The sequence below is a fragment of the Cricetulus griseus genome (assembly GCF_003668045.3).
Source record: "Cricetulus griseus strain 17A/GY chromosome 1 unlocalized genomic scaffold, alternate assembly CriGri-PICRH-1.0 chr1_0, whole genome shotgun sequence".
Lineage (NCBI taxonomy): Eukaryota > Metazoa > Chordata > Mammalia > Rodentia > Cricetidae > Cricetulus > Cricetulus griseus.
In genome coordinates, this window is record NW_023276806.1 from 178,279,476 (window position 1) to 178,303,571 (window position 24,096).

At 36.1% G+C, this 24,096-nt stretch overlaps 1 protein-coding gene and 1 long non-coding RNA gene across 3 annotated transcripts in view; one reads left to right on the plus strand and one right to left on the minus strand.

The window, feature by feature from the left end:
• Window positions 1-24,096, minus strand: part of Pclo (piccolo presynaptic cytomatrix protein) — a 347,243-nt gene that overhangs the window by 46,488 nt on the left and 276,659 nt on the right. The window contains exons 16-19 of the mRNA XM_035450725.1: window positions 15,133-15,226; window positions 13,716-13,787; window positions 12,012-12,192; window positions 10,334-10,528 (exon numbers count right to left, since the gene is read on the minus strand). Coding sequence (XP_035306616.1) covers window positions 10,334-10,528; window positions 12,012-12,192; window positions 13,716-13,787; window positions 15,133-15,226 — 542 coding nt within the window. The remainder of the gene's footprint in view (window positions 1-10,333; window positions 10,529-12,011; window positions 12,193-13,715; window positions 13,788-15,132; window positions 15,227-24,096) is intronic.
• LOC103162708 lies at window positions 436-9,973 on the plus strand. 2 transcript variants are annotated; one of them, XR_004771689.1, is made up of 3 exons: window positions 436-528; window positions 5,222-6,271; window positions 7,322-9,973. It is a non-coding gene; the product is annotated as an uncharacterized LOC103162708 (long non-coding RNA). The 2 variants fall into 2 exon arrangements; XR_003480719.2 differs by having other exon boundaries at window positions 5,222-5,388.

Here is a 24,096-nt window from a genome sequence, read left to right on the forward strand (position 1 = left end):
ATATGGACTCACAGTGGTCGTGTCAGTATGCACAAAACCTGTGCATTTCAAGCCAGACCAAAGTCCAGTGCAGAGAAGGGACTTGGGCATGAAATCTCACACATATTTGCGGAGCTATTGGCAATTGTTATCTTCTGAGAAAGGAAGGGTCAGTTTTCTTTAATAGTGTAGCACTGGTACTTTAATCATATTCTAGTGGAAGGCTGCACATCCAAGAACATTTGTGCAGCACATATCTAAAGTGGGAAATTACCAATACAGATCCAAGTAGAAATATAAGGGTATATAATAGGGAAAAGTCTTACTTACAGAGCGACCTAGCCAGCCGACATGGCAGCAGTCTGTACAGCAAGTGGAAAAGTGAAACCGAAAGTGCCCACCCACCTGACTCTCTTACTCTATGTCACCCTGACCACGCCCTCGCAGGCGTGGTCAGGCAGACCTGTAGCCAGCCCCTAAGCAGGCATGGCTACAGGTTCCCCTACACATATCGATCTTGATGGAGTTAAAAACAGGACACAAAGTTGGGTAGGTGAGGCGGGGAATTTGAGAAAAGATGTGTGAGGGTGAATACAATAACATATACAGTTCTCAAAGAAATAAGAATAAAAATTAAAAAACAATTTTATTTCCACATATTTCTAAAGATGGTGAAGTTTGGTTGCATTAAAAACTCAAGTCATTGACTACAAATCAATCTCCATTTCAGATGATCTTAGAGAAAGTGTAGTTTCTCTTACTTCAGTTTTTCTCAGATACTGATAAACTGGTTATTTAATAAATATTACTAACTAGGATGAAAGAGTCTTAAGATGGAGATTTATATTTTGTTTGCTGCAGTATCACCACAGCTTGAAGTTGTTGTAAAATGCAATGTGCTTAAACAGATATATGTATGAATATGAGTAACAATGGATATGGGAAAATTCTGGTCCTTATTTTATCAGATGGTAAGAAACTTTCAATATTTCTCTCCACTCCTTTTTACTGTTTTGTTTTTGGGGTGAGTCTCACTCTGTATGCCAGGGTGGCCTAGAACTGACTTTGTAGCCCCAGGTTGGCCATAAACTCATGTTCTCCCATTTCTTTTTAAATTTGAATCAAAGTGAGAATGTTCATTTCCCTTATTTTATGCTAAAACAGATATTTCAATATGTAAGATGAGCAATAAAGATGATATACCTGTCTTTTAAGATATGAAGAGAAATACAATTTATTCTACTGTTATAATGCATTATCACTTCATGCTGGGCTTGGGATGGCATGATAAGAGCTGGCAGGCAACTAACTAGTCAGAGCAAGGAAGAAGCAATGAATTTGGATATATTGTCATAATTTGATCCAATTGATGCTCAGGGAAAATTAACTTTTTTACATAAATTTAAAAATGTGTTTTTGAAACCCTTAATAATTATAATTTAGTATTAAATGGAATGTGAAAAATGTCCTTAAATGTAGTAGAGATATCTGAGACACAGAAAACTTAGAGACAAATGAGGTACACAGGTCTTGAGAGAAAGGCTTTACTATTCTCCGTCTTTGGGTATGTAAAAATATATGATTGTTTGTAAAAATTCGTTTGGTTGATCTTATACATATTGCTCTTATGATTCTTTCTATATCTTAAAAATTACTTAATAATCTGAAGGAGAGGGGTTCATGAAATCCCACCCCTTGCTGAGAAGCTATTTTTTGGTTGTTGGGAGATGAAGAGTTATATTTTTTCAGAGATGTAGCCTCCGAAGTATTCTCATGTTCTAAGAGCTGGTCCTACTTTCATGCACATACTAGCGGCATTAGCTGTACTTAGTCATTTTAAAGCATAAAGGGAGCATAGGAGGTGTGAGTATTGTAGGGGAAGGAATGCAGGGATGATTATCATTAAAACACAATGTGAGAGCAGACAACGGGGGCTGGAGAAATTGTTCAGTGGTTAAGAGCACTGACTGCTCTTTTAGAGGACCTGGGTTCAATTCCCAGCACCCACATGGCAGCTCACAACTGTCTGTATTTCCAGTTCCAGAGGACCTGACACCCATGGCAAAGCACTAATGCATATAAAATAAAAAATTAATAAATTAAAACACAATGTGTACACAAGCTTAAATGTATTTAATAACTCGGGAATTTATGAAGGTTAAAATATATTGACATTTATCAGAGTAAAATCATGAGAACTTGGAATGATTGACATATTATCAGTAAAATATGTTATGCTATGGAGCCTTTGTAAAATTCACTACATACTTGAGAAAGAAATGAGAATGAAAACTGACTAATATTTTAATATGAATATTTGACTTTTCTTAAAGAGTGCTAGAAAGGATGGGACTTTCTTGGTGATTGGTTACATTAGTGAGAACTTACAGTGATGAAATGAGAACTAATTGTGAACACAAATTGATACCATTTAGCAAAAACTTTCTTGACAATCATCAATCATCTGGCACCATCATATACATTAATCATGTATGGCGGCATCAGATACATTAATGCATACATCATTTGATGATGTCTTTCTTTCACCTTTTGTTTCTTCAGAACTTGCTTCATTCAGAATGAAGTCGCTATGACTCTAGCGACAAGTGTTATGGTCTGAACTAGAAAGTATGTTTAATATAAAAACTTGACTTTTCTCCTTGCTTTGAACAAAAGAAAGGTAACAAACCAACTGTTTTGTAATACAAGAAATCTTAGAGTAAATATTGATAACCAGAAGATATAAAACAATATAAATTATTATTGATTCTACATGAAGTCTGTTAAATATTCTTACAAATTAATAGCTGGCTGATATTTACCTGATATTTATTTTAGGTAAGTAATATTTTTAACATGAAGAACACATCAAAATAACTAAAAATTAAGAATATATATTTACCTATATTGAAAGAAATTTTAGCTCGAGTTAAAGAAATGTCCATTTTTTTGTGTGTATCAAGTGAAAATAGTGACTAAAACTAGGAAGTGTGTAGTTTTGAAATTGAGTTGTTTAATTAGGAAAAGCAGACTTTGATGTTATGCTCTTTGAAGAACAAAAAGGCAAGCTTTTATTTTCTCTTCTTGTATTTTTAAAAAATGCATCCATGCCTGTAACCTTTATCATGTATCATGCTTAACTATTTTCTGCCTTTTACTATTTGTAAAATTATTATTTAATTATTTTTTGGTCAAAGTACTACTAATTTATTAGTTTTATTTTCAGTATACTTGGTCACAAGAAGAATGTGGACATAAATTGATTTGATTGTGAAGCTACATAGTCGTATTTTTGTTACTTCTCTTGACATATTTAACAAACTCATAATCCCAATCAAAGTTCTGCATTTCTGTTATCTCCTGAAGAAACATTTTATAGTTTCTTGGCATCCAATTATATATCAAATATGGAATTACAATAAAATAAATATTTTGACAGGATGAAGATTCCCTTCATCTTATTTCACACCTGTAACTCCTCTTACACTAGCCCAGTGAGAAAAGGGTCAAGCTTTGTTTTTGGTTATGTGTATAATATGTGTAGATAAAAGTAGTAAAATTATCAATTCATTTATGGGCTGTTTGATATTTGATTTAAGAAATCTTGTTAAGTTGTCCAATAGTGTCTCGGGCAATATTTTATCTCTCCTTTGGTAGTTCCATGGCTTTTCCTCCCACATGATAAAGTTCTTTGGCCCTGTATTCATATCTAGTGTCCCTATTCTGTTTTGACTCTGCTATCTGAGTCCCATGAGTTCTTCCTTTATTTATTTGCCTGCTTTATTTTCTTATAAGCTGCCTTATGGTGCTAAGTTGATCAATGTTTTGAAAACAATTGGTCAAACCCATGGTAAAGTAATGTATATTTTAAAATTGGGTTTCATGATTATGGCTTGCCATAGGCCTAAGTAGTATTTAATAAGTCTTTTTCTGTTGAAACTAGGACTTTTTAGATCATTGATCAATGTTGGGAGCCAAATCTCAAGGCTTAGCATGAGATCCTAGGCCATTCTTGGCCGGCCACATAGTTGTATATTAACCTTTACATTGCAGCTCCTTAGAACCTCAGCTCAAGAAAAGAAACAGCTTGACCCAGTCCTCCACCCATAGGCTCAGTCACCTAGGCAACCCCTTCCTGGACCTTTTACTCATGAACTCTTTACCCTGCCAAACATCCTCTTTGTGGCTTCCTAATATCCTGCCTACACTAACACCTGGCTCACAAACAACCCATTCTACCCCTCCTCATATCCTGCTCTGCCGACTATACAAGCTAACCTGAGAAAAGTAAAGTTTGCCACTTGATCAGAATCCTGTCTTGTGGTCATTCTTTCTGCACTCTTGTCCCCATTTCCTATCCCTGACTCTCTTGCCCCAGGTTGAAGTCCTGCATGTTGGGACAGATCAATATTCTCATCTTTGTTATTTAGTTCCAGATTTAGTCAGTAGGCTAAGGTATAACAACATTGAAAACAAGTTTTATATTTAAGGATAGTGGATGTTACTAGTCTTATGAAATTAAATGGATGAAAATTACCAAGGTTGATAAATTCAAATTATGTGAATGTGTTGGACACACATAACTATGACTAGAAAAGAATAAAAGTACCCACTGATGGGGGATCATGTATTCAGCTTTAGGAAGACAAGCTCATCAATAATAGTATCATATGGTTAGAACTACAGTCATTGTCTGTGACTCTGCATGCATAGCAGAGATTTCTGGTTATAAACTTAAATGCTTACAAAATATTTGAAATCACACATATAATCATTCTAAGAAGATGTGCAAACTCTCAGAAAGCATTTTGATTTTCACAGACAAAGAATGCCCCTACCCAATGTAACAGGCACTGTTGAAAGCTGAAAAATTTGAAGTTTGAATATTGACTTTCTTAGCCTTTTTTGGGGGGAGTATTTTTTTCTGTTCAAAGGATTGCAGTGTCAATTTTCCTCTAGTTTCAAACTGTCAAAAGTTTTATTTTTTAATGTGACTTTTTATTTTTGTGCAAATATGTTAAAGAATGTAAAATTTGTGTCTATTAACCTTGTACACCCCCAATTAAGACAGCTCCCATCCCCAAATGACCATTTCATTTGTCTTGTTTTTCACTTTTCATTTCCTTTTCAGAATAGAACAGATTAAATCCCTTCTGACAAAACTAAGGTCACTTGGATCAGAAAAAAAATGAGACATTGGTTAGCTACTAACATTGTAACCAGAAATTCTCTTCTCTTCCAGACTCCAACCTCTCCCAACCAGCCACCCACTACCAGTTCTCCAAGAAAGCAACTCCCACAGAGTGATTGATGGCTTGGAAAGAGTTTGCCAAGGCTATGATGGACAGGGAACACCTCACAATGAGCGTTATTGACAGTGGTATCTCCAGCAGCCACATGTGGAAATAGGTTTGGGCTTTCTTCATACAACTGGGCCACACCAAGAAACTTTCAACTCTATCTCTGAGAGCTGACACAGAAGACTGTGTCTTCTCCTGTCACCTCTTCAATTAGTTCCAATCACCCTTATTCCAGTGATTAAGAGGAAGGATATGTCTACTTACCCTATATTCTCTAAATCTGAACCTGAAATACATACTTCAAATCCTAGTGTCAAACAAAACTTGTGTGGAAGTTGCAAATTGCACTTAAAATCAATAATAAGTTGTCAAGTAAGCTAACTGTCTAGATTCTAAGAATATTGATGTTTGTTTGAATTTTGGTATGATCTTCAAAACTGTATATTAAAGTTTATACTCCAGCCTGGGCCACAGTGAATCTCTGGCTATTTTGGATTATATGGCTTCTCTGCAAGAACTTGCCTCAAAAAATCTATATTAAAAAACATAAAGGAAAAAAAGTAACCAAAACTGCTTCCTAACCTGTTATGAATAATAGAGCATATGTTCAACCAAGGAAACTGGAAGAAAACAAACTAACAAAACAAAACAGAAAAAACACTTGCACTTGCTAAGATTTCATATTACAAATCCAGTATTTTCCATCACACTGATTTGGTGCAATCAGTCTAGTTCTTAACTTCCAAATTTCCTTGTCTGCAATTAAACTCCAGAGGGATAGAAAAATTCCATTGGCTTTTTCTGTAATTCTTGCTTGACCCATATATTATGTTCAAGCATAGGATCTGCTGAGAAGCTTATAAAAATTTTTGAAAAGCTCTTTAGGGACAATTTTGTCACCTTTGATTGAACTACCTATAGATACACACACAGCTGCCTCTAGAGACCTACCTGCTGCCTGACTGTGCTTTGTGCAGTGGAAGCAGCACCATGTAAGTTAAGAATGTCAAATTTGTTTTTGTTATCAGTTCTAGATATTTCTAATAATTTATAAGATGTTTAGTGGTAACAAAGAAATAAATCACAATTGATTATTTAAAATAGGAGAGTTTGATTTCAAAGGATCTATGATATTTAGAGTGCAAGCATCCAAAGCCATAAACAAGTGTTACAGGGACATCTGGCAAAACATTGAGCTGTGGGCTCAGCATCCTACCCCCTGACACCTAACTATTCACCCATACAACCAGGTAGAACAGTTGAATAACTACCTCATCCACTTCTTGTCATAAAATTAGAAATGAATGACATAACACCTTGTACCATGTTAAGAGCTATCTAAATTGACTGTTATTTTCAGAATGTAAATGGGATTATATAAACTACAGTTTGAGGACTGAAATGATAGTTTTATTCAAACATATGAAATATAAAAATATCACCACTACTTCTGTAGAAAGTGAAGGAATGAACAGGGTGTTACTAGTTTGTTGTATATTCACAATTCTGATCACTTTACTCTCTAGACCAAGTAAGTAATGTTTAATTTACATAAATTTAATTCTATAGTATGTTTATGATAAAGACTGGGCAGAATTATTGCTTAATTATACTATTATGATCTTATACAAGCAGGGAAGGTATATGTATATTTTAGAAAATGGAATTTTTCATTGATTAGGCAAAATAAATAAGAAAAGTGCTGCTATTTAGTTTTCATTCTATTTTGAAATCAATGAAAAGTGACTTCTAATTCAATTATAGCACTTTAAATGTAAATATGTATTTGAGAATTACTGAAAGAAAATGAGTTAAATTATTTTCATACATACCTTAAGAACAAATAATTTAAGATTAGAATCTTACAAAAAGTATATATAACAACTAATCATGATATTAAAATAAGGCAGAAATATGACTTTTATGACATTAATGTCAATGCAGTAAGACAATGGGTAACTATAGATCAACTCAACTTATTTGATAGAATAAAAGGTAAGAAACAGAATTTATTTATTTTTTGTTTTTCCTTATCTTGTCAGGAATAGGTCTGGGTGCATTGGAACTCACAAGATCTGCCTACCTCTGAGTGCCAAATGCATCTGAGGATCAAAAGCATCTGGCACTATGTCTGGGAAGGAGTAGTATTTTAAGTATGTTCAGAATATTCTGGGAAGACAAGGAAAAGAAGATTGCACTCTGATGACAGTCTTTAAACTGAGCTGGAAAACATACACTCAGTGCTGTGCTTAAGCTATCTGCTTCCTTAGCCAACTAGAAATCTAAGGAGGCCCTTGGTGGTTTGCCTCTCTGTTGCCTCAGGCATTCATTGCCCTCACATATCTGGTGTGCGTGAGTGGAGCACATTAGATGTCTTGAACTTTCTGAGAATAAACAAAAATGTTAGAGGAGAATGAAAGGCATAATTTTGATTTATAGAAGATATGCAAATCTGTGTATTTCAGGAAAATTCTAATTTTAGATAAATTAGTTTTAGATGTGACTTTGAATTAATTTGGAGCAAAAATTTAAAGCAATACTAGTTTAATTCCTATCATGGGCAGTGACTGTTAGTTGCGTGGAAACTTCAGATGTTGGGGTCAAGATAGCCATAGTTATCAGCTTTCTCTTTCCTTACTACAGCTGTGACATCAAAATTAGCTGCATATCCAATCAGGGACTAAGGGGATCTACCTTCATCTTTGCAAAAATCTGAGAAGACTGTCAAACTAGACCAGGCAAGGGATGGGAGGGAGTTTAGGACTAGTGAAAGTAGTGCCTACTCTTCCATCCCCATCAATCATTTATGTTGCCATGTGAGCTCTGTTTTTATTCTGTAAAAGCTTTTCCTTCTGGCTCAGGTTGGTTCCAGTGTGAAACTTTGTTATGCTCCCAAATGTTTCTGTCATCAGAGATCTAACTAGCTTGTATCTGTGACCACATCCTACTGAAAGGAATTAAATGAGAAAAAAATGAAAACAAAACCGACACGATCATTTTATGCTGCATCATATAACAATGGCTCAGAACCCAATAGTTTATGAATGAAATAAAGATACTTTATTTATTACACAGGCACTTGGAGATTCACATGCCCAAACACAGCTGATACACTTAACAGCTAAGGAAACACACACAGGTGTCTGCTTGTAGGCTCAGGAGAGGACTTCCTCTGTGCCATGGTGAATGAGTGCATTAACAATTTTTCCTTTGCTTTCCTCTAAGTATTTCCAAGAGTTACACGTCAAATAATATGCAACAAAAACTTATCTACATTCCAACTGGTATGCTAACTTGAATTGTGAGCAATGTAAACTTTTATCACAATGCAACATATTTTATAGTCATGCTTGAACAGATTAGGTTAGTAGCATGCATTCCATTCTGCAATATGAATACTGTTAAACTATTTTCCAGCAAAACTCAAAAGACGCCCAGTGCATAGAAAAATACAAATCACTGTAGTCAATATATTATGAGACTGATTTGGGACTTACATGGTGATGATGAAATCCTAAAATGCCATGCCCACAAAAGCACATTAAAAAGGGGATAAACATATTGCATTAGACAAACCCTAAAGATTAAGGATGAGAGCTTTAAATTTCGGGGGACGTTCTTGCTGTGTGCTTTGAACAGGGCCTTTTCTGCTCACCTCCTTCTGGCTTGACTGGTCCATCAGACATCACTTTCCTGAGGGCTAGCTGGCTTTGGTCTTGGTTGCCATTGGCTGGTGGAGGCAGATTATCAGACTGAGTTCTTTGAATGGGGAGGACGCCTGCTATGCTGTGTCTGTGCTGCTTCCTGGCATGGTTACACTGACCGCTTTTATGTGCTGCTGTGGCAGTGTGGGTGAAATGGAAACCCAGAGTGTATCCTCAGATGGAACCAGCTTCAATGTTATTCATGCAAACAGAAGTGGGCTTTTTTGTTCTGGTGAAACTGTGTTTTCCAATGCCAAAATGACACCACATGCACAGCACTGAAGGGAATTAAAACTGGCTGTTTCCTTGGAAATGATGACCAGAGAGATGAGGAAAACAACAAGCTGCACCCCCCCCCCTGGATGATGCTTCTTGGAGGTGACAGCACCTCTATAGCCATGAAACATCTGCGCTTAGGTTTTTATAGAATCATCTCAGAAAGTATCACAAGTGAAAACCCATCAGTTAAGATGAGGGAATGGCTAGACTTTACTGGCCTAACAATTTCTTGACTTTTAAAACAGTCCACTGTTTAGAGAAAAATAATCTGTAAATTCTGTTATTCTGTACAAAACATGATCCAATAGAATGGACCAGATTGTGCCCCTCAATGAGATTATATTGCCTCATCACATAAGCTTAAATGCATATGAAAAATGCGTATTTTTGAGAATACAAACTTCTGCAGATTCTTCAGGAGATCGAGGTACACATGTTAGCTCCTTTTCTCACACATCCTGTTTTTAAACTTTGCTTCAAATGGCTTTTTACCCCAGGTTCTAGAATTTGACTATTGTCAAAACTAAGTATCTACTTAAATGTTAGTGTTTTTACGTCCAAGAATCTCATTGTTAACCTGACTTACATATGTGTGTGTGTGTGTGTGTGTACCCATGCCTGCTTTTGTGAGGGATAATGCTCGAAAACTGGCAGTCCCTTGCGCTTGTAGTTCCTATATTCTAAAGGAGAAGGAAGTTCACATAAAGACACACACACACACACACACACACACACACACACACACACACACACACACACACACACAAAACACTGCTTTGCCTGCAAACTTACAGACAGGACTACCAAATACTATGAGCCAGGTTGGATGGATGGTGGGAACAACGGAGAAACAGCCAGTTTTATTTGTCTATGTAAATTAAAAGAAAATGAAAAACTAAAGGAGGAAGAGCATATTTATGTATTGATACTGTTCTTACACAGACAAAAGGACAAAGAACAGACTGAGCAGGGGATGCCAAAAAACAAAGCAAACAGGGAAAGACAGCAGGAGAGAAAGGCAACAGATGAACATTAAGCTGCCATGCTGAGGAATTTATTTGCGTCTTTTACTTGGTTGAATGCGGAGTTGTTGCACGGCGGCTTCGGCGGCCGCTATGGCAGCCCCTGCATCTTCCAGGTGGGTTTGAGTGACACTGGTTTTGCTTTGACTGCGAGATGGTCCATGAGATCGGAGATGGCCTTCTGATGATGATTTTGAGCTACCAGGACTACTGTGGGATTTTTCAATGGTGGGAACTTGCATGTCTGGTTACAAAAGGATAAAAAATGAGTTAAGGTTGCTCCCCGGCCCCGCCTGCTGTCAAAGCCTAGCCTACACAGAATTTGAAACTGCCTAAGATTTACATTAATGCTATCTTTCATGGGTCATACACAACTTCACACTATGCAGTAATGGGATTAAAGGTTTGGAAAGCAGTTCCGGGAAAGAAGCAAAGTCAGCCCAGCCAGGAGAAGGGCCTCATTCATCAAGAGTGAGTTGTAAGAAGCCTTGGATAATGGATGCCTGCCTCAGCTTGCCCCTTCACTAACAGCTCTACCCATCCTAGTAGAGGCTGGAAAAAGACGGTGAATTTTTCAGCTCCAGAACACACTTAAATAAAACCACAGTGAAATGCTGGATGAGCAGATTAGAACATACTGGAATGGAATGTCTGTCCATTCATTGTCTCATGATTCTGAGCAGGTATGGATGCAGAGAACTAAACTAGATTGAGAAGGAGAAGGAGATTTTGATGCTAATCATCTTCATGAAGGTTGAGTATGACAAAGTTGAAATGGCTACATGGAATCCAAATCTAATCTACAAAAACGTGGGCATAAATCATCTTCTGCAATCTTTGTAGTCAGTGGTTCTCAGTTATATTAACTCAATGGGCCTAATAGATGTGATCTTGGCTTCTCAACCTCTCAAACATTTTCACACAATCTGTGTCCTTCTTATGTATAAGAAGCACTCTCAAAAGGAAGGAGTGCTCACTGACTGTCTTTAATACTTACAAATAATTAATGTATCTGGTCACCACATGTTTATCCTATATAGATGGATGAATTTATCAATTATGGGGAGGATTAGTCTCATGCTATAGAATAGTTGTTAAAAAATAAAAGGAAAACTCTTTCCAATAAAAATGCTGTGCATTTTGCTAAACCAGGTGTGTATGACACTATTATTCAATTAAAAGTTCATTGGAATACAACATCCAGGAAAGACTTGAGGAATTTGAACTGCCATTTGTTTTGATGACATGGGGAAAAATGTTCTTCATAGGACAAGCAAAAGTGGGATGCAAACTTTTATTTGTAGTGTGACTGTATAAGAATTCAGAGATATAAACAATTAAAAGAAATATACCTAATAGTAATGATGGTCATGTTTTTAGTCAACAAGTTAGAAGGGATTTTATATTGTTTTATGAAATAGCTCAATGAATTTTCTAAAATTCTATTATTATGGGTTTTTCAGAAATATAATTTACTTATGTTGTCCAATCTCATTTTTATGAAATAAGAAAATGACAACGGCAAAGCTAACACCTCAGTATGTGATGATATGTGCTTCAAGTTACCTTCTTCCTAATTCAGAGTGCCCTTTTTTGTGATATTCTGTTACTTTTCCCAGTGGAACTAAACTTTACAATGTAGATAAAACACAGAGGCACTCAAATTCAAAAGGGTAATGACTGAACAAACAGACAAACAACTATGTTCTACTTGAAACATCTCCTACCCTTGGATGGATCAGGGAAGATCCCATGGCTTCTGCTTTTGATCACAGAGGGTTTTGGTGACTGCTGGCTGCTTTGACTGGAGTGAGACTTGCCATGGTCAATGCTCTCAGTCTGTTCTTTCAGCGGATACCACCGAGGAGTGTTGTCCAGGTGAGATGTGCTAGATAGATCAATCAATACCTGGAAAAGGACACACGGAAGCAGTAAAGTGCATGGATTGAGCTAAAACTGGTTTATTAGTTTTTCCATGAACTAAAACTTACTAAGAATGTAACCAAATGAATAAACACAATATTAAGGATAGCAATGCCACTTTCTTCACCTTTTTTTGCTTATTTACTAAGTTTTCTTCAGCCAAGATACTGAGATGCTTAACAAATGTGTGATTAAACTGAACTATATAATTTGACTATTCCCTAATTTACTTGGGTAGTATGAAAAGATCAGAGTCATAAGTCAACCTTTTATGAAACACAAGTTATTTTGTGTTGTTCTATCAAATAATTTTTACTTCAGAACAAATGTATGATTTTAATCAGAAAATGGACAAAATAAAAGAATGAAAAGAATGAGTAATTTGCAATTATCAGCTTATTTCTTCAATTTAAAATATACTTTCATGTTTTAAATAGAGACATGACTACCAGCTGATGACTAGAAAGCATTGTGTCATGACTTATCTAACATTCTTCCTTTTTTGATGAGACAGTGTGTGTTATCTTATCACAGTCATTGTTATCTTACATTTTATTAATAATTGGTAATGTAGATATATGATCTAGGCTCATATAAACAAAAGAGTAAATTAGAAGGACTTCACTAAGACAATACTTTGAAATATGACAGTAAATCAAATACAACCCTATTGTTCTAGAATAATTCTGCCTACAACTGACATTAGTTTCAGTGGCTGAACTAGAAAAGAATCTGAAAGGTAGTCTTCAGTGGTGTGGATTTGACAGGAAAGAGAGGGATCATGAATTTATTTCCAAAGAACCCCTCATTACAGAGACACCACATACAACATAGTGTCTATCAAGAAGGGGGTCACATTTTGTATGCTTTACATTTCCTGGTAATCATTTACTAATGTAATGTGTGTGAGTGTGTAGATACATATAGTTTAAGTTAAAAGCCCCAAATAAACTTCATAGTTTTATAACGTTGATGAAAACACCCAAAAGTCTGTTCACTCTTCCCCAGATCCCATTCTTAGACATAAGTGGTTTCTAACAAATTTACGTAATAATTATTTCAAGTGTCTTCTCTTGCATCTAGTTTTAACTTTAAAACATTTGAAAAATCTTAAGCATGATATATAATAATAAATAGCAAAGTGAGATGTTACATCTCTACATATAAGGAGAAGCAATTCAAGAAAGTGATATTGCATTTAAAAACCCCAGATTAGTTTTTATTTCTTTTGTTATCTCAGATCTCATATGTAATCACATTGTGATTTTTTTATTTTCCTGCTGAAAAACTATTTAATCTTAAATAAATTAAAAAGTACATCAAATGGTAGACTGAAAAATCACTTCTCAAACTTCTATTTACCATTCAAATAACAACCCAGGAAATGAACTTACCTGCAAGAAGATGTAGGTCAGGAATGGCTATTGTATAAACTCAAAAATTATTTTTCATCATGCTTGAACTAGTTGCATATGATGACAGCATAAAAAAGGAAAAGAAAGACTTACCTCTCCAAGGAAGTCGTTGGAAGAGAATCTGTCATAATCCCAAACTGTCACCTCCAATGTCTTCTTCATGAGCTGCATTCGAATACAGCTGTCATCAGCCCCATTTCTCCAACATGCATTTCAGTATATTCATAGATGATTCTCACCTTGAACTCTTATTTTATGAAAATACTTGATATTTTGTTTAAGGCCTTATATTAAATGATGCATGACATTTTGATTATTAATTTGTAGTTCAATCAAGTGTTTGATTATAGACCTCTTTATTTTGTGAATAAACTGTTCACAGTTCATGTTGTTTTGCCTTTACTCATCATCTAACAAAAAGCAGTCTATACTCATTAAATATAGGAGATCCACGAATCTAAAGCATGTAGATTTTCATCTCAATCATTACCAGAAACGAAGCATTTTTACTTCCATAGAATTTAACTCACTTCAAAAACTCAGATTAATATTCACTGATAACTTTTATATTCAATGAATATAAAATTCATACTTACCTTCCAGAGAGCAAACCAGAAATTCATTTTGAAAGATTGTTTTCTATAAATTATCTTATATGGATGATATTTATATTTCTCTCTCTCTCTCTCTCTCTCTCTCTCTCTCTCTCTCTCTCTCTCTCTCTCTCTCTGTCTCTATCTCTCCTTTTTTGAGACAGGGCTTCTCTGTGTTCCCTGGCTGGCTGTCCCAGAACTCATCAGGCTGAACTAGAACTGCCTCTGCTTCCTGAGTTCTGGGATTAAAGGGGTGTGCCAGCACCATCCAGTGACTTTTCTGTGTTTATTTCTAATTTTCCTCAGAATTTGACACTTTGAACTAATAGGTACTACTGCTATTCATGGTAATTATGGAATTTACATTCTTTTAAATTAAAGATTTATATAAACTAATACAATTTTGTCTCCAACCACTTGTTTTGGTTTTCATGTTTTATTGTAGTCTCCTGAAAATTTTAGTTTTCTCCTCTTGGGAAGCTTCAATTCACAGAAATGAATTCTTAAATCATAGCTGGGTACAATAAATAACACATTTTATGCATTCCATCTTACTTTTTCCTTGTCATTCCTTATGAAAAAAAAATCAAATATAGCGAGTTGAAAATATTTCCTCCCAATGTGTAAATCTGATTCAGTCTATTGAAAAATATTAAGTTTTAAAATATTCTGAAAGCCTCATTTCACTAAATTATCTGTTCACGTTTTGGCTGCTTTGTCCAATTCTGAGCAATTGTTTTTCACCTCACCTTTGAACTTTTCTCATTCACTGTCACTGATTGCAGCTCTCACGTGTCTCTGACAAGCTCTTACTGTGTTTGGGAAACCTTGGTACAGGTCTGACTCTTCTGTAATGTCGTCATCACCACACTTAACATCACCCTACATCTGTCGTTTATAAAATAATAATTACATACCTGCTCCATGGAAATACTTTTGTAAATTACTGTTTGATTCCATTCAGGATTAAGACTTTTCTGGACATATTTGGTCCTCCTCTTGTACTCAGCACTGAATTGGAAGAGAAAAAAAGTGTTTTTTTTTTTTTTTGACATTTTACCTTAACTGATGAATTCCTGGACAAACTAAAGGATATGTAGCATTTGCCAGATCTTTGGCCTCCCGTCATTGTATCTTGAAACTCAACTTTCAGTTGAACACGTAATGATAGTTTGAAGATATATTGGATGTCTTGAGTTTTGCTTCTACTACTGAAAATGTTTTTAAAGAAATTCTTGCAGATCTTTGGACTATACTTTAGAAATCTCACTTTTCCCCAAATGTGGGAGATACATTAACTATATAATAAAGTTAATAACTTTTTGCTTCATAAATAATATAGTCTTTAACTTTCAGGTAGTTTTACACCTAATCCTGTCAGCAAAACTATCCCCCCCAACCCAAAATAAGTAATGACATCAAGAGACAGAAATTGTGGCACATGAGTGTAATACCAGCATTTGCAGATTGAAACAGGAGTTCAGCTTTCTCAGCTACATAGCTACTTTGGACCCAATTTGGACTATATTAGACCCTGTTTTCTTTTGTTTTTAAAAAAGAAAGAAAAGTTAAAACAATAATTGCATTTACAGAAAAAAGAAGGACAAATGGCTCTTACAAAAGATGTAATTTCAATAACTTTCCCAAAGAGAAATTTACAACTCCCTTTAAAGTATGACAGTTACCATGGTTATGAAGCAGGGTTGAATGCCTTATACCATTAGTTGACGTTAAAATAGAAACTAAATTAAAAGTCTCCCTCCATTCATTGTAACTTGATGCATTTCAGTGGATCTCCAATTCTTCCATTGTCTCTAAGTAGTCATTAGACACCTAAATAGTACGTATACATATAACAACTTATGTTGAAAACCTACCCAAATGAACTATAGCTGGCATGGACTAGTGGCTGAGTTGGAACTAGGCAACCACTGTCTATGACTAACAGCAGGTGATCCTACAGGCAAGGTCTTTCCTTAATTTCAACTTCTTTTTGGATTGTCCATCTTAGTTTATATGCCATTGAGGAAATAATAACTTATTTCTGGTGGGTGTCATCTCTTTACTAGGAAGTCCTGATTCTTGTCTAAATCTACTAGTTACTTTTCCTTAAAGACAGTTAAGATTCCATTCCCCTCCCACTTCAAGATAATGTAATTATTCTTGGAGAACATTGTGATTTTTGAAAGCTGTAGTTTAGGTAATATGTAATGAAATTTGAGCTATGGGTTTTGTGTCTCATCAAACCTCATGTGTCAACCATGGCAAACTGACTCTAGGGCCTTCTCACTTCTAACCATCTCATTTTGGTGTACAAAAATAAGAACAAAATTTGATAAACTACAGACACTTTGGAAGAAACACACAATGATTTTAACAAACAGAAATCTCATGGAATTATAAGTATTTACATATATTTAGTCACTATCTAGTGAAGTTCAAGTTATTATATATATACACACACACAGGATATTTCTTTTTTTGTTTGTTTTCATATTTTTTATTAATAATATTTTTTATGAATTCAAGTTAGGAAACAGGCTTGTTTCACATGTAAGTCCCTTCTCCCTCTCCCTCCCCTCAACCCCATCCCTCCTTCCCCACCCCACCCTACCCCCCAACCCCATCCACCCACCACTCTCCAGGCAGGGTGGGGCCCTCAACAGGGGCTCTGCAAAGTCCACCAAATCTTCCTGTGCTGGGCCTGGGCCCTTCCCCATCACACCCAGGATATTTCAATTATACTAATTCTGCTTCTACCCCAGAGAATTTCTCCCACTTATACAAATGAAATTTATTTAAAAATATTCATCACAATATTAATTTTACTGAAGTAAATAAATAAATAAATATATGCTTATACATTCAATCAACAAAATAATAAGCAGCAGGAGGAATCAAATAAAATTCTTGAAAACATTTTTGTTTGAAGTTTCCCAGAAAGATAAACATATCAATGTTAAGTTATCATATATGTGAATTTAAAATAATTAAATAATTGTATAAATTACTGGATACATTTGTATATAAGACATCTATATTAGTATCACAGTAAAACTTAGGAAGTATAAGTATTAAATGAAATTTAGTGAATATTCTAGGTGGACAAGGAAATGGTTTTAAAGGCTCCAAAAGAACCTGCAATAATTCTTGCATTATTAAAACATCTGAAGTAAGTATAACAAATGTTGATAATAAAATTAGATAATAAGCACATAGATATTAGTTAAGGTGTATTTTTCAGGAAACTTGAAAGTTTCCAGTTCCAAAAGTTGGAAAGTTCTTTGCAGGGCATGTCCTTTTCTATTGTGTTTGCTTTTATTTTTGATGATAGCATGGGAACAATTAATGTGAACACTTTCAGGTTAAAAGCTGACCTTACTCAATACTTAGAATTCATAATTTTCCCTCTATACATCTGTACTTAAGCACAGCACAGATAAATTGAGTTTTAAATTTCTATATGGCTCAGACTTAATCATCAAGATGGTGATGGGAACACCAGAGTAAAGATCAAATAAAAAATTTGATCATCACCAGTAATTATTTTTTAAAGTTCTAAAATAGTGAATGTATATAATTTTTAAGACCGCCATGAAGTCAAGTGCAAGCATATTCTTTCATTAAAATAAAGCTATGCCTTAAACTAAAATCATCTGTAGTGCTGTTATTTTTCCAAAAGTTTCCCATATTTCCTTAATTCATACAATATGAATAAATAATAAAAATCTCACATCCACATTTAGTAGTTCTTGTTATTTTACCCATAGGAAAATTACTGAATACAAGTACAACTGCAATGTACCTTATGATTATACATTTTATTAATACTTGAAAAGAATTTTATGAAGTAGTCACATTGAAATAATACACTAAATTCTGATGGCTTCCTGGGCCGAGCTCTTTCGGCTTCTTAGGTGTTAAACCACTTAATCTTCAAGTCTTCCTTACAAAACAGGTTCTATTTATTAAAATAGGCAATATTGGCTGAAGGTTAAACTATAAGCTTTAAGATAATTAAGATATGTTAGTAAGGCTACATGGGAATTAGGTGGTAGGATTAGGATTTAAGTATCAAAAAATCCTTATTCTTAACTCTTAAATATGTTACATGAATTTAACTTATTAAACCTACCCAAAAGTATATCTTATTCATGTTTTCTTAACAGGCTTTATTAGCTGAAGTGTATACTCTTTCTCTATAATATAAAGTTCCTTCACCTCAACTAACATATAACACAAGTTATAAATATGTATATACACACTTTTACAATAAGATAGATTAGAATGCTTTTAGAGTTGCCTAGAAATATTCTGCATCTCATAGGGTATGTAAACCCTGTGTGACAATTGGGAAATGTATAACAGGCATTTATCTTTATGGAGTCAGAAGTCATCTAAGATGTCACATATGAAAGCATTATATCAGTAAGAGTATCTTAGTCCTATTGAATTTGATTCTCTAAGTCCAGAATCAACTCCCTTTCCACAGCATTTTGTTCTGTTTTGTTTTTAGAAATCCATTTTTATTATCAATGGTCAGCTCTTCCACAGAGCGTCCATACAACATTTTTTCACGTATCAATAGGTAAAAATAATTGTACAAGCTTAAGTGAAAAATTACACAGTATGTCAAACATAAGAAAGTCTATGGCTGAGACCTGAAGCTTTTATATATTTGAAAAGTAGAGTTCATGAACTAACAAATATTGTCATTCCATAGCCCTGAGAAGTTTAATGGAAGCGATTTTAACCTTATTTACAAACACCAATACCACCAGTATCATTTATCTGATATTTATAAAACAAAATCATGGATTTCAATAAATTAAAATCCATGCAACACTCATGCAAGCTAGAATGCTAGCTGTCAGTGTAAGTCTATAAAGTCCCAAACTGATCCTTTCTAAACTCCATCCTTTCTGTGCTTTGAAGATGTGAAGCTCAAACCCATTCCTCTTTGCATATGGATTTTAAAAAATTATTTATTATTTAAAAAATTCATTTTACATTCCAACCACAGTTCTCTCTCCCCACCTCTCCCTGCCCCCTGTCTCCCAGCTCATCTCCTACCTACTCCTCCCATAGGGTAAGGCCTCCCATGGGGAGTCAACAAAGCCTGGCACATTAAGTTAAGGTAGGACCAAGCCCTTCCTGTTGTAATTTAAAAAAGAAAGACAGAGCTCACTCATGTGGACTTTTTTTTTTTTTTCAATTCAGGGAAAGGGAATGAGAAAAGGGGAGGGGATGGGGGACTGGCCTCTAGAGACAATTGCTGCAGAAGGTGGGGGAGAGCCAGAGAAGCAGATTGAAAGAATGGGAGAGAGGCAAAAAGGTAGTGGGCAGGGTCCTTTTAAAAGGGAACATAGTGACTATGCACAGGTGGTGCTCTAAGTGGCTGCAGCTAAGGGTGTATCCAGTCGCAACCCCAAGGACAGGGCAGTACAGATGTCTAAATACTAATACCTCCCCACTGCATTAAGGTTGAGCAAGGCATCCTATCATAGGGAATGGGGTCCCAAAAAGCTAGCTCATGCACCAGGGAAAGATCCTGGTCCCACTGGCAGGGGCTCCTCAGATAGACCAACCTACACAACTATCACACACAGGCAGAGGGCTTAGTTTCTGCCCAAGGAGGCTCCATAGCTATTTGTCTAGAGTTCATGAGTTACCATGAGCTTGGTTCAGCTGTCTCTGTAAATTTTTCCATCACGATCTTGACCTCCCTTGCTCATAAATTTTCTCCTCTCTCTCTTTGATGGGATTCCTGGATCTCAGCCTGGTGCTTGGTTGTAGATCTCTGCATATGGTTCCATCAGTTACTGTATGAAGGGTATTCACCAATCTGATTACAGGGGAAGGCCAGTTCAGGCACCCTCTCCACTACTTCTGGGAGTGTTAACTGGGGTCATCCTTGTGGATTCCTGGGAATTTCCCTAGTACCAGTTTTCTCCCTAACACCATAATGACTCCCCCTACTTTGATGATCCCCCATGGGAGGCCTCACCCTCCCTGAGGAGTGGATGGGGGGAAGGTTGGGATAGTGGGGCATCTGGGAGGAAGGGAGGGAGAGGGAACTGTGATTGGTATGTAAAATAAGATTGTTTTTAATTTAAATAAAAACTAATTTACAAAAAGATATCTCTTTCATTGCTCTCCCACTCCATCCCGGTCCCTCCCTCCCTCAACTATCCAGTTCCCTCATATTCTCATCCCCCCCTCTACTGCCCCAACCCCAGTTTAGCCATGAAATTTCATCAAATTCCCCTTCCTCAGGTGAGCCATGTGTCCCTCTTAGAGGCCTTTTTTTTATTTCCTAACTTCTCTGGAGCTGTATTGTAGTCTGGTTATCCTCAGCTTTGCACCTAATATCCACTTAAGAGTGAGTACATATGGTGTTTTCTGACTCTGGGTGACCTCACTCAGGATGGTTTTTTACTAGTTCCATCCATTTGCCTGAAAATTTCATGATGTCATTTTTTCTTACAGCTGATTAGTACTCCACTGTGTAATTTGTACCACATTTTCTCTACCCATTCTTCAGTTAAGGGCATCTAGATTGTCCAGGTTCTGACTATTACCAATAATGACCTTGTGGTATGATTGAGCATCCTTTGGGTAAATGCCCAAGAGTGGTATCACTGGGTCTTGAGGTAGATTGATTCCCAATTTTCTGAGAAACCACCATACTGATTTTCAAAGCAGCTGTACAAGTTTGCACTCCCACTAGCAGAGGAGGAGTTCCCCTAACTCCAATCCTCTCCAATAGAAGATGTTCTTAGCCATTCTGGCAAATGTAAGATGGTATCTCATAGTCATTTTAGTTTGCGTTTCCTTGGTGATTAAGGATGCTGAGCAATTCCTTAATTTTTCTTTTTGCCATTTGAGATTAACTTCCTAAATTAAACACCAGTAACACAGACTCTGAGTGCAACAATCAATAAATGGGATGCCCTGAAACTGTAAAGCTTCTGTAAGGCAAAGTACATGGTAAATAAGACAAAAGGATAGCCTACAGAATGAGAAAAGATCTTCACCAACCCCACATCTGACAGAGGGCTGATCTCCAAATACACAAGAACTCAAGAAACTAGACATCAAAATACCAAATAATCCAATTAAAAATGGGGTACAGATCTAAATGGAGAGTTCTCAACAGAGGAATCTAAATTGGTGTGTGGATTTGTGATGTTACCATTTCATACCGAGCATTTGAGATTTTGAAAGTTGCTTTTGGTTTCAATGATTTGTAGCTTTTTTTCCTAAGCCAGCATCATCTTCATGCTTAATGCCCACAACTTTCTACATTTGACATTCTGGTCTTTGTTTCCAGAATTCCATTTCCTCACACCCTGGCAGTCTGAGATTTCTTGCCTTCTCTCTTGCCAGTGCCTTTTCTTTTTTTCTTTTTGCTCAGCAAACAGCTGCTGGTTACAATAGCCAGGCACAGCTAGCCTGGGTCTGCAGGAATGTTAGTTTTCAGGGCCTTTTTTGAGCTTTTATAGCTATCCAAGGAGTCATTTGTGTTCCCATCTACAACAGCAAAGCAACATTGAGAACAGAACCCCCAGATTCTTGAACTGCAATTCTTAGAGCCATTTCTTGTTGTTTTTGTGTTCAATCATATGCTATTACTCTTGTTCTTGTAATTTCTTTTCCCTTTTCCATCTCTGAGCTAAAGCATCCTAGATGTCCATTGATGTCTTTCTGCCTCTGAAGGCAGGTAGGCTAGGTGTATGTTGAGGCTTCAGCTACTCTTCTTGGCTTTCTGGTTCTTTTCTATCCCAACTTCGGTTCCTTGGCCCAGTGTTGACTTTCTATCTGGATCTTGATTAAATGTGTTCTGATCAATCATTTTCTATACCTGCTTCTAGGTCTTTCTATGATTCTGTATTGAGACTTCTTCCTTTCCTATTTCAATGGAGACTTTCATGAGATGTAGATGCTGAGTGGCTTCTGCCTCATGATGACTTCCCTTCTATGCTGTGTCTGTCTTTGCCATTTCCAGATGAATTTATTTGCTCCCTTGTTTATGAGAGGAATGTTCTTTGCCATATGTTCTCAGACTTGTGTCTTAGAGGATTCATCTTGGGATTGTGTCTCCATGTCTTTCTTATGAAACAGACTTACTATTTGGCTACTAGAATCTGCTGCATCTTCAGTTCAGCCTTTCTATTCCTTAGCTTGCTCTTTGCTTCTTCTCCAGCACCTGTGTTTATGTCTTGCATTATTTTTCCATTTTCCTTTTGCTGACCTTAGCTATCATCTTGAAAAATGATGTTTTGCAGCTCCACGAGAAAGGAATACACCTCACTGCTTCTTTTTATGTCTCAGGCTGTCTTTTCTGGGTCTTTCCATCTTGTTCTGGTCGGTAGCCTGTGAACCTAATTATATCTCTATAGTGAAAATATTCAATTGGTACAGAGGTATGGCAAAATATTCCAACACACACACACACACACACACACACACACACACACACACACACACACACACACACACTGGGCTTTTGGCTGGTAAGATCTTGTGGTGGTCCCGTGACCTTTCCACAGCTTTGATTGCTTCATTTTAGAAATCAAAGCAGTCTACTTTCAGGTCTTTCCTTTTCTAGTTTTTCTTCTTTCCTCTTTCATTCGTTCAAATAATTAATTAATCTATAGTTAGAATGCCAGCATATACAAAAGGATGGCCTTGAACTTGGATCCTTCTCCCTAATTTTATTATTATTATTATTATTATTTATTACTATTTGCATTTTCTGGACTACATGGCTGGCCACATAAAGCCACTCCTTTTAAATACTTGTCTGAGTGTGTATGAGTGACTGGCCTGCATTTATGTCTGTGTACCACTTGCGTGTCTAACGTCCACAAATGATAGAAGAGGATGTTGTATCCCATGGTACTGGTGTTAGAGACAGTTGTGAGTTACCATGTGGGTGCTGGAATTGAACCTGGATCCTTTGGAAGACTAGCCAGTGCTTTCACCTGCTGAGTAAGTTCTCTGCCCTTCATTATATTATTTTTAATACTCTGCATATTTTTTTTTACTGAAGAAAAGTTGTTTTGCTTTCTTGATAATACTGTAAAAACTTTTGTATATTTGAGTAGCTACACATACTGTCTCTTAACTGTCCTTGGCTAATAGAAACTTATTATACATAGTATCTGAAGTAATAACAGCCACTGCCACTTACAGAAGATGATTATGTGTCTTACATGATACTCCCCACTTTTGGTTTATCACTATGCATATTTCATATACACAAACACACACACACATACCACATACACATACCACATACACAAACACACACACACACACACACACACACACACACACACACACACATGAAGGAAGTTATTAGGAAGTTATTATTGTTCTTAGTTACAGAAGAAAACAGTTCTGGCTTCTCATGTGATAACTAATGGCTTCTAAGTGACAATGCTGAAAACCCAGGTTCTTAAGTCCTCCATTCAGTGGCTTCCATGGTCATTTCAATGTCCTCTCACATTGACAGTTCTCAAAGATATGTGAAAATGATATAAGGATGAGAGTTTGGCTTCTTAACCTTCCAAATGACAGTCAAAGTATTTCAGGCTCATCCAGTCATTGCGAACATCTCCCAGAACATGCTTCCTATCAATTAAACGCAGAAAACCACCACTCTGATAATGCTGTCTGAGCTTCCTTAGATAAAAGGCAGGGAGATTAGGAATATAGAGATTGATAATGTGAGGTCTAAACTGATACCCTATTGTTGAAACAAAACTAATTTTACATATCAGTTGAAGAAACTCCAATGGTATCCATACTCAGAGAGATAGCCACTACAAGAAAGCATGACAGTGTCTCTGTTCATAGATTGCTTATGATGTGGC